At 38.8% G+C, this 12,083-nt stretch overlaps 1 protein-coding gene across 3 annotated transcripts in view; it reads right to left on the reverse strand.

Annotated features, from left to right (window-relative positions):
* Window positions 1-596: 596 nt before the first annotated feature.
* LOC117305693 (kinesin-like protein KIF27) overlaps window positions 597-12,083 on the reverse strand; it is a 45,189-nt gene continuing 33,702 nt past the window's right edge. For all 3 annotated transcript variants that reach the window (XM_033790559.1, XM_033790560.1, XM_033790558.1), the window contains 9 exons: window positions 9,940-10,044; window positions 8,385-8,518; window positions 6,812-6,892; window positions 6,467-6,575; window positions 5,928-6,065; window positions 4,516-4,679; window positions 2,575-2,705; window positions 1,851-2,030; window positions 597-1,292 (listed from right to left, as the gene is read on the reverse strand). In XM_033790559.1, coding sequence (XP_033646450.1) covers window positions 1,231-1,292; window positions 1,851-2,030; window positions 2,575-2,705; window positions 4,516-4,679; window positions 5,928-6,065; window positions 6,467-6,575; window positions 6,812-6,892; window positions 8,385-8,518; window positions 9,940-10,044 — 1,104 coding nt within the window. In that variant the 3' untranslated portion in view covers window positions 597-1,230. The remainder of the gene's footprint in view (window positions 1,293-1,850; window positions 2,031-2,574; window positions 2,706-4,515; window positions 4,680-5,927; window positions 6,066-6,466; window positions 6,576-6,811; window positions 6,893-8,384; window positions 8,519-9,939; window positions 10,045-12,083) is intronic.

Here is a 12,083-nt window from a genome sequence, read left to right on the forward strand (position 1 = left end):
TTATCACGCGGAACGCGCAAATCATAGCTATCAGCTACAATCACACGGCGGCCGACCCTGAAGAATTCGTCGCTACCCTTTTATTTCCTTATTAAATAACGTCCAATCTGTTATTGAATAATGCACTACATGTATTCAACCCAGCAATATGACACACTGTTGTGAATGAATCTACACAGTGCACAGTCAACCCTCCTACTATCTGGCCATTTAATTTCATCCAAAAAAATTTAAGAAGATATTGATTGATTTATACACCACTTAATTTATCTCTTTTATTTTAAGACACCTATTTTTTTTAGTAATTATTTATCTATTGGGCAGTCTCACTCAAGCATTTATTGTCCACGTCCCTTTTTTGGGGTACATGTTTGTATTTGTTTTTGTTTGTCTTTGTCTTTAAACAGCCAATAAAGGATGATCTCAAATATAAATATATTACAGTTTTCTAATAGCTGGGGTCCATAGGAAGCGTAACAAACATATAACGAGTCTCTTGCCTCTTGTTAACACATAGTAAAATTGTGTTTTTCTCCAGAACGCTCCAAGCCAAATTTTTGAAAAGCGCGGGGTCAAACAAACCCGCGCGACAAAGAAATCGTGACGCCAGTGGCGGCTATTTGATGTGGAAAATAGCGACCTCAGTTTGCCAAAGCTGGAGAACTGTGTTCAATTAGGGGGAAATCGTCACTGGCATCAAGGGGTCATTATAATAGATAAGCCACTTTTTACTCTCGGCTGAAAAAGCCGCCCGGCCGGGTGCATTTTTGACTCGAGGGAATTATTACTAAATGCAAATTTTGAGAGTAAAATGGTTATTAACCGGTATCTACATGCACACTGTCTAATTGACCATAAAAAGGCAATATTTGAAATACTGAGATCATCCTTTATTGGCTGTTTAAATACAAGATAAACTATGCCAACCTACAACTGTGACAGTCAACCCTCCTACTGTCTGACCAATTCTTTATCATCCACTCTGGTTTGGGATGATTGATGCTTGAATGCACCATACAAAACACATGGTCAACCCTCAAAGGAAAAAGTTAAATAAATTCCCAAATCAGAACAAATCCCGACAGTTCATAGGCACGTCAATCTAATCTGCTTAGCAGAGACACCTTACCAGTTGCATACAAATACACTGCTTATGGATGGTTACCAGTGAACACCTGCACTAGACATGCTAGACTAGCACATTTTGTAGGTTACCATCCTAGGGCATCATTAGTTCCATGGGTTATTCGCTGATGAAGAACCATTGCTTTTATGCTCTCGTTCTATAGAATCTGCAAAACAAAAAATAACACCAGTGGTTAAAGGCAGTGGACACTATTGGTAATTGTCAAAGACTAGCCTTCACAGTTGGTGTATCTCAACATATGCATAAAATAACAAACCTGTGAAAATTTGAGCTCAATCGGTCGTCGAAGTTGCGAGATCCTTTGAAAGCCTTTTTGGTTTTAGAATGTCTCATACTTTTGCAGCTCTATGGAATCTCTACTTGTCATGTATGTTTTTAGAATGATTATCATTTTTTTAAAAACAATTTATGAGATAATACTGCAATACAGCGCCTAAAAGCCGAAATGTATAGCTTACAAAAACGGTCATTACAAAAGTATATTTGGTTTGCGGTAACACCATGTGTGTATCTACTTGCCAGTCATAAATACACACATGGTGTTACCGCAAACCAAATATATATTGATACCTCACTATGCAATGCCTAAAATCATACATTACAAAATTGTTTAAAAGCATTAGCAGTATATTACAAATACACGCAGAAATGAAAAATATATTTATTTGTTTAGAAATACATAAAAACGCTCTTTTGACCTTACCTGCAACAAAAGAGGCCTGGCTGGCCCCGGACCGGCGAACAGACAACTCAGCCAAACTTAGTTCCCGGACTTCTTTCCTTGCTTTTCTTACAGGCGTGACACCACGTCTAGAATCCTGACTCCTTCTGTCATCCCCATCCTCTTTAGTCAGGTGATGACTGGTACCAGTCTCATCCTCACCTATTTAAAATAAAGTGAGACGCTGACTTCGTTATGAGGTACAATTTAACTAAATATTTATTATTGGTAAGTGCGAGTAGAACATTATGTAAAATCTCTAATAAAGATTTTCCAAGCTTTGAGTGTCTTGCTCAAGGACACAAATGAGGTCATGTTAGGCAGTCACGGCAGATTGGCTTAGTGGTATTTCAAAAAAACAGTTCAAATCGCACCGTGGAATGGGATTTATGTCCCTGCCTGACTGCTTGGGTTTTCCCTGGAGTATTATTTGGGATTCGTGATTAAATAACTAATGGTCAGGATTCATGTCAGCCACGCTTGACTCATTGAATATGACATCACGAGGCTCAAATGTCTGACCTACAAGATGACCTCTGTGCATGTGCGCGTGCATGTGCCGTAGAAATCAAACCTGGAATGTTGCGTGCTGCGTGCTTACGCATAATGTACGCGTTTGGACGCGCATACAGTTTGCCCTACAAGATGTCAACTTTTCCTAGCAAACAGGGGTTATTATATGGTCTATACAATGATGGCCCCATACCTTTCCCATCTTGGCCACCAGAGGGGGTACTTTCAGTTACGATCTGTCGTAACTTCCTCTTGAGCTCTCTGCTGATCTTCTTGTAGTAGTAAAGATCTTTCTCGAGGTCGGATATCTGCTTCTCATATGCTCTGATCAAATCATAGAGAAAAAATGTCAAATTAATTGAGGATAAACGTTATTTTTTAACGATATCAATATAAACCACAAGGGAAATTTTTTAACGATGTGAGACCAATAGTTAAAAATTTCTGTGGTTGTTTTAATCATTTGATAATAATAAACAATTTTTTTATTATTATAAATTAATAAATTAATTCTAGTTAAAGGTTAAAAACTTGAAAACTACAACAGTCCACAATCTTCAGTAAAATCAACATGAAGAACTATTAATTGCATGAAATCAAATCGGAACAAAATTGTCAAGTCAATTCAGGATAACTATAGTTCTGTTATGGTGTTAGAATTATACTTCAATACTTCTACTTTCAATAACCTATCTTACTATATATATACTCAGCGCCTTGAGTACCTTGGTGGTAGATACGTGTGCTAAAAAAGACTTTGATATAATTATTAATACTTCAAATTCCTGTGGCTGTTTTTAATCATTTGCTAATAGACCATTCTAGTTCTAATGCTAATTTCGAGATTCGAAAAGAAAAAACAACCTACACTATTCAGTAAAATCATAAAATCAATATGAATATTAATTTTGGTTTTTTACACTGATGTGTGTAACACTGTATACTCAGTACTTTCCAGTGTGTTACCAACTAGACTACCGAGGTTGCCCGGTAGCTAGAGGCAGTTCCAATCCCATGTTTTGGCAGCGGGTACCGCAACGATATAAGAGATGTTAAACTTGCATCGGGGATAAAGAATATTAATTTTGGTTGTTTACCCATACACCGATTATACAGCAACAGTATAGCAATATTTCACAATGATAAAAATACAAGAAAAGACAATTAGAACATCAAAAATATATTCAAAGTCACAGGAGGCTCGACAATCAGTAAAACCCACAAAGGTGGCAAAAAGATTGGCATATTGTGTCAAGAAATAAAAAGTCACAGAAACGTTGTAAAATACACTTAAGAACTTCGGCTTAAATTCCCATCCAAAGGACAAAGCACTTGCACGGTAAAGGATCTTGCTCAAGGGATACAAGTGTCACTCCAACTCACACATTGCCATGTTTGCTGGATTTAGAAACACCAGGGCCAGTGCACTTAACGAAAAGAGAAGGGGGTCTAGCTATTCAACTCAATTTCAATTAAATTCAATTAACCTTAAAGGATTTGGGTACCTTTTCAAAATGTCCATAGATTTACATTAAACTTACAGGGTTTGAAGATAATGATAGTGGAAAGCTTCCCTTCAAATATTACTGTCTGAGGTGCTGTAGTTTTTGAGAAATGAGTAAAACAATGTCATGAAAATACGTTTGTAAATGCTTAAAATAATTTTCGTCTCATGAGACGAAAATTATTTTCATGACATTGTTTTACTCATTTTTCAAAAACTACAACACCTCAGCACGTAATATTTTCAGGGAAGCTTTCTACCATCATTATCTTCAAACTGTGTAAGTTTAGTGTAAATCTGTGGACATTGTGTTTTTTTTTCCTACAAAAGTTACATACACCCTTTAATTCGATCCCAAAAAGGAAAATTCAAATGCTCGCATACAGTTCGCCCCGCGGTTCCTTAATTGGCAGCATATTGCGCCACTGATCAGCACCTTGTAAACCATTACATGGTGCTATGTAAAAAGGAGGTCTGATAAGTAAAGCGTAGTTACATACCTTGCAAGAAAATGCTGTATGTTAGAACGCATTGAGCGTTAAGATGCATTGAGCGTTAAAACGCATTGAGCGTCACCCAGTGACAGATATGCGCGCCATTATAAGAAGCCACTATTTTTTTATTGCTTACCTGCCAGCGTTGCCGTCACTATCCGTCTGTTGACGTAGCAACATCTGCACTCTCTGCTCGTGTTGTTTCTGTTGGCTCATCAGTTTGCGGTCAAGCTCCATTGCTGACCTCTGTAGGGCGCCCTCAAGCTCCCGCATTAAGCGTGACTGCTCGTCAACTTTCATCTGCGCATTGCACATAAAAAGATACACAGAAATGAACTTTTAAGTCCAAACTGCAAATTATGTGGAGAGCTTTGGACAACCTTGGACAGTAACCCTCACTCTAACAACACAAGTTGGTGGAATCTAGCGCTAGACCATTCAGACATATCGCTCCCGTTTGTTTCACCGGCGACAATTTGTCAGCTCACTTGTTGCTTTGCTAAAGGCATTGTACACTATTGGTACATGTAATAGGAGACTTTCCAACGCTAGGCGGCAGCAGACATACCGGGTAAATTTCCATAGACCTTTTCGCAAATACCGGGGCGCGCGCGTAACGCTTGGAATTAGGTGCATTGTGGTCTTGCTGGTATCCAAATTTGATCCATATCTATCCCACAATGCACCTCATTCAACAGTCTGCGCTTGCGCATTGGTATTTGCGATAAGGTCTATTGTTTACATAGCTGCCCTCTATCGTCCCAGAAAGTCTCCCATTGTCAAAGACCAGTCTGCCTACTTGGTGTATCTCAAAATATTACAAACCTGTGAAAATTTGAGCACAATTGGTTGTTGAAGTTGTTGAAGTTGCGAGATAATAGTGAAAGAAAAAAACATCCTTACGTGGAAAATTACTTCTTTCTCGAAAACTACATCACTTCAGAGAGAGCCGTTTCAACAATGTTCTACACTATCAACCTTTCCCATTACTTGTAATCAAGAAAGGTTTTATGCTAATAATTATTTTGAGTAATTACCAATAGTGTCCACTGCCTTTAAAACCATTATACACTTTCGGTAAACAGTATTGTCCAAGTCCCACACTTCGTGTATCACAACTTATATATAAAATAACAAACCTGTGAAAATTTAGGCTCAATCAGTCATCGGAAAAAAATAACGGGAAAACCCACTCTTGTTTCCGCACGTTTCCCCGTGTCATGACATGGGTTTAAAATAAATCCGTGAATCTCGCTATTGAGAACCGATATTGTTTTAATGTTTTCGCAAAAAGTAAAGCATTTCATGGAATAATATTTCAAGAGAAGTCTTTCACCATTACCTTCTGTAAACCCTGTAAATTATTTGTAAATCTGTGATTTTTTTTTTTTTTTCTGTACCGAAAGTGTATAATGGCTTTAATAAAACAGAATAAGCTGTTGCAATTTACTTCACCAACCGAAAGGACCTACGGTAAACATGTAAACAAATCATGAATGGCCTCACAATTCGACCCTAGCAGAGTCTTTTCCAAAATCTTGTCCTTACCTCCATCTCGGTGATGGTCAGATCTTTCTTCTTGTCCGTCTCTCTGAGGTCAACGACCTTCTCAAAGTACCTCATAAGGAGACTGCGGTTATCTGCAGCGGAGAGAGAGCAGAGCCGTCCAGCTAGAACCTCTTCACTCTGTTGAGAGATTGATAATCTAGTCATGTCATTTTTAATTTTGTTTGTATGCAAGTCGCCAGACACGCAAGGCCTGAAGGCCACTTCAAGGCGTGGGCTACAATTTATTTTTGCTAGAGGCTGTTGCCACCTACTCCTGGGGCTGAAACAGGGTTAGCCCCTTTTCAGTCCATATGGGTGTAGCCCCTTTACAGTCCATATGGGTGTAGGCTTGGGTATCATCCATCAAAAGCCTGGCTGGTAGAGCAGAAAGCACTACCTCCCTGACTTTTACAAAGCAGTGTCATGGCCAAGACTCAAACCCCACTCTGCTGAGCAGAAACAACAGAGCTTGAATACGGTGCTCTTAACCACTAGCCCATGACATGACACGCTACGTAGATACGGCAAAATCATCTTACCGTCGTGAGGTTTGTTATCTTGAGTTCCTGCTGCCGACTTGCGATGACCTCATTCTTGAAGTCAATAGCAGCGTCCAGTGCATCTACGCCTTCATCAAGCTCAATTAACCTGAATGTCAACAACAACAACAACAACAACAACAACAGTTTAATAGATGTAAAGTATGCAAAGGGGTAGAATATTAATGTTGGTTTTTCTTCCCATATGTTGAATACTCAGTTTTTCTACTCATTTCTCAAAAACTACAGCACCTCAGTAAGTGACATTTGAAGGGAAGCTTTCCACTATCAAAAAAACAGTGTTTTGGAAATCAATAAGAAAATGAGTGAGGAATCATATATTACCTTCTTTCTTCGGTGGGTGATAGTAAGGTCCCCTGGCCAAGTTTAGCATCGAGTATATTCCTCTGTTTCATCAACCGGTCCCTTTAAAAACACAATAACAACAACAAAACTGATAAAAAGGAAATTGAAAGAGCTAGCGTTCTATTTAAAGGAATAACAAGAGCGACTTTAAGACGTTGTTGTTAAAGACACTATTGGTAATTGTCAAGGGCCAGTCTTCTTACTTGGTGTGACTCGACATGTGCATAAAATAACAAACCTGTGATAATTTGAACTCAATCGGTCGTCGAAGTTGCGAGATAATAATGAAAGAAAAAACACCCTTTTCACAAGTTGTGTGCTTTCATATGCTTGATTTCGAGACCTCAAATTCTAAATCTGAGGTTTTGAAATCAAATTCTTGGAAAAATTACTTCTTTCTCAAAAACTACATTACTTCAGAGGGTTTCTCACAATGTTTTATACTATCAACAGCTCCCCATTACTCGTAATCAAGAAAGGATTTATGGTAATAACTATTTTGAGTATTTACCAAAAGTGTCCACTGCCTTTAAAGCCATTATACTCTTTCGAAACAGAACAAAAAAATAAAAGCTCACAGATTTACAAATAACTTACAGGGTTTACAGAAGGTAATGGTGAAAGACTTCTCTTGAAAATATTATTCCATGAAATGCTTTACTTTTGAGAAACATTAAAACAATTATCAATTCTCGATATCGAGAATTACGGATTCATTTTAAATACATGTCATGACACGGGTGGGTTTTCCCATTATTTTCTACCGACTCCGATGACCGATTGAGCCTAAATTTTCATAGGTTTGTTATTTTATATATAAGTTGTGTTACACGAAGTGTGTGCCTTTTGACAATACTGTTTACCGAAAGTGTCCAATGGCTTTTAGATGTTGAAGTACAAGTAAAACAAATAACAATAGCCTACAAGAAAATCTCTGCTATGGTAGGATCAGTAAGGCCGAGTAAAAAAAGAAACATGTTTAGTGTCCGGGTTTCTTAAAAAAAGGAAGGAGAAGGGGCTCTTTATTTTTTATTTCAAGATGGCCGCCATTCTTTTTAAAATGTCAAGTATCCATAGTCTTGTGCTACTGCTCAAACACACAATACATAAATGAAACATTTTGCAAAAGACATTCAGACAAGACATTCAGATTGTTTTAGCTGAGATCGTTTAAATTACCCTATAAAGGCGGCCTCTAAAAAGGAAGCGGGCGGGGACGCTAACATGTTTTTTTTTACTAGGCCTTAAAGTATGCTTTTCAAAATGTCTAGAGATTCTCTAGCATGGGGCCCTGGCACAAGACGGGCGTTTATCGTAAACTCCCCTTCTTGAGATGGCTGGATGCTCTCTTTTCTAGCTCCTTCAACCTCAGCTGAATGTCAGGCTTTCTTTGTGTAGCTCGAACATTTCCTAAAGTAAAGAGTTCCAGCGTTTGGGAGCAGGGTAATGAAAGTCAGAACAACTCACGTAACCAATGGGAAAATGAGAATGTTGATATTTTAGCAGTTGTTGCGAGTAGGGTGAAAAAGGTATTCTCTTAAGCCTATCCTACCTGTCATGTTTCAATGTCTTGATGTGACTTGTGATGTCATGGCTGAGCGCTTCTACGCTGACCCTGAGGGCGCTGTTCTTCTCTTCAAGCTGTTTCTCCACGCTCTGTATTTTGGAGGATAAACCACTCAGATCCTGCAAATGGAAAAAACAAAATCAAAGACATCTCTCAAAACAAACACATAAATAATCAAACACTAAGAAAATAAATATTTACTTTGAAAACAAAGTTTGTGCATACCTCGGTGAGACTTTACAGTACATCACTATTTTAGATTAAACACCTCTGGCTTGTTCAGTATTCTGGTTGGCTTAAACACGGTCACGTGGGATGAACTAATATAGTCTAGTGATGTGTGCAAGTGTTTTGCGGGAACTAGTTCCCGGGTGGGCACTAGTTTTGAAAATAGTGTCTGGTCACAGCGCCCTCTCTTGACTTACCATGAACAGCAACCACAAAACTTCCTTCCTTTTCCAGATTTGTGTTCTTATTTCACATTTAATACCGAGCTGTGCTATAAAACACATATTGACTGGCAATGAGGTAACTGGTGTCTACTATTCCCCCGAGGCACTTTGAGTAACCAGAAGAGGGACCTATTTCCCGAGGCCGAACTAGTGTGACTAAATTTGACTAGGTTGATGGATTTAGCGTTTTTGTGAAAATAACAGTTTTTCCCATTTTCTAGTAAATAATAAACACAAGAATACAAGACATTTATACAGGGCATAATGTAGAAGCCTCTATACACAATACATAACATAAAACAATGAAATGACCTTGGCATGAAATGAAATAAGCAATAGGTATTTAAATAACGGTTTCTACAAATGACTCCTCATGGCCTGTCTAACCATCCGCATTGACGTCATCCAGTCGCCATCTTGGAGGTAAAACGGAGACGAAACAATCGAGATGCAAAGATTTGTACGCATGGCGCACAGGATTGGCCAATGAACAGCCTCATTTTGACCTCTGGGTGAGGGCGCCCAACTAAAATGACGTAATTTGCATAAGGAGCAGACTTTGATCTAAATTCTACAGTCAAAGAGCTTTCTACTTCATTGCACCTTTTGTAGAGATCAACTTGCCATGCTGTCTCTCTTCAAATTTCACTTTTTTTTAAAGGAGCTTTGAAAGACAAAAGAAAACCAATCTACGACCCAATCCTAAAATAATAATAATAATAACAATGGTCCATCACGCAGCGACGCTCATGGTGTATCAGCATCATTACCCTGGTCACTGGGCCTTAAATCATTCCTTAAACCATCTCAGCTCCTTGGGGAGTATACAGCCTGTGCCGCCAAATATGCAACGCAATAAAAGCATATCAATCACAAGAATCATCTCTGCCCTCACAGGTACCCATTTACCCCTGGGTGGAGAGAAGCAATTATAGTTAAGTGTCTTGCTCAGGGACACAAGTGTCACGACCGGGATTCGAACCCACACCCTGCTGAACAGAAGCACCAGAGCTTGAATTCAGTGCTATTAACTGCTCGGCAACAAGTGGAAAAAAACAACTGTCTGATACATTATTAAGTGTTTGTACCTTATTGAGGGTCTGACTGGATCTCAACCGTCTCATTTCCAGCTCTCCTTTTTCTTTCAGTAGTCCTTCTTTCTTAGCAATGATGTCTTCCCTTGTTGTCAGCTCCTACAAGGCAAAATAATCTCCAACTATTTGATACTTGACAACTGGATTATTTTGTATAGTGCTTTGTCACACCTACAAGTAGGGATGTATCACAGCACTCATTTGTTTTTTTTCAATTATAATAATAATAATAATAATTTTGGGGGGCTAATCGTCCTTACTCGCAGCTAGAGCTGAATTGCGAAGGCTACAATGTGTTTGAGAAGCAAGGGCGCATTCAGCTGCCAGCCACATCAACCCATTATGACCACAGAGCACAGCCAAGATCGAAAGTGTTTGATTTTTCCCGAGGGAGGAAAACCGGATGTTCTGGGAAAAACCCTTGTGGCACAGCAGAGAACCACTGCACAACTCAACTCACATATGGCCCCAACCGAGAATCGGACCGGGGTCACCTTGGTGAGAGGCGAGGGCTTTACGAACAAGTCAACCGTCCCACCCAATTTTGAGACCGATTTATACAGCACCTTCTAGGGGTTTACAAGGTGTTGTGGTGCATTCAGCAGCCACTCCCAGAAACACCAGGCAAACCCCTTGTCTTGGCGACAAGTGTTTTCTTTCACTTGCATTACACATTCACAACAACACACAGGACCTACGGCTATATGTCTTGAGTGACGGATGTGGGTCACAAAACACTGACATCCACAGATTTACATTAAAGACAGTGGACACTATTGGTAATTGTCAAAGTCTAGCCAACACAGTTGTTGTATCTCAACATATGCATCAAATAACAAACCTGTGAAAATTTGAGCTTAATCGGTCATCGAACTTGCGAGATAATAATGAAAAAAAAAAAACACCCTTGTCACACGAAGTTGTGTGCGTTTAGATGGTTGATTTTGAGACCTCAAGTTCAGTAAATCTGAGGTCTCGAAATCAAATTCATGGAAAATTACTTCTTTCTTGAAAACTATGTCACTTCAGAGGGAGCCATTTCTCACAATGCTTTATACCATCAACTGCTACCCATTACTCGTCACCGAGAAAGGTTTTATGCTAATAATTATTTTGAGTAATTACCAATAGTGTCCACTGCCTTTAAACTTACACTGTTTAAAAATAATGATAACAAAAAGCTTCCCTTACAATATAACTTGCTCAGGTGCTGTAGTTTTTGAGAAGTGAGAAAAAAAAAGTTATGAAAATAATTTTTTTCTTAATTAGACAAACTTTATTCAGCAAGTGTACAACTGATTTTCTGCGCTTTGTGATTTTCAATTTTTTTCATAAAAAAACGTGACGACAAATGATGCTGAAACTTCTACAGGTAAATTGTATTAAATACATCTTCATTCACAGTGATTCATGTCATGGCCAAGTTGAGTCCAGTTGACAGTTGATGTTACAATCAAAAGAATTTCTGATTTGGTAAACGAGGAAACGAGGCAGACAAAGGAAGAGGTGGAAGTAAACGACATAATAATAATAATAATAATAACCTTACTTACATAGCGCTTTTTACAAAAGCGATACAAAGCGCTTACGAAATACAATAGCAACCAAATAAAAGATAAACGACATGCTTTACAGACAAAACAATGCAATTAACAATGATACAATCTAGAGTAACTTAGGATAGAGGTGGGTTTTTAATGGGATTTGAAGGAACTCAGGGAACTGGCTAAACGAACAGATTGAGGAAGACGATTCCAGCATTTTGGCCCAGTTGCAGCAAAAGCTTTAGATCCTTCATTGGAACGTGATCGTGGGGCATTCAATACAACAGCTGAAGTGGATCTTACATTATACAAAGACTGGCGGGTGTGGAGAATGTTGCCCAGATAAGTTGGAGCTTGGTTAGAGAGTGATTTATATGTGAGTACTGCGTTCTTATATTCAATCCGTTGCAAAAAACTGACATAACATCCTACCTCAGTACAACTTAAGGCAGAGGAAAATAAACAGCACAAGCAGAGATCTACATTCGACACTGGGTGACTAGGGTAAGGCAAGGCGACACTGGGTGACTAGGGTAAGGCAAGGCAAGGCAAGGCAAGGCATGGTAAGGCAAGATTGTCAAACACTTTATCAAA

Source organism: Asterias rubens, unplaced genomic scaffold, assembly GCF_902459465.1.
Source record: "Asterias rubens unplaced genomic scaffold, eAstRub1.3, whole genome shotgun sequence".
NCBI classification, from domain to species: Eukaryota; Metazoa; Echinodermata; class Asteroidea; order Forcipulatida; family Asteriidae; genus Asterias; species Asterias rubens.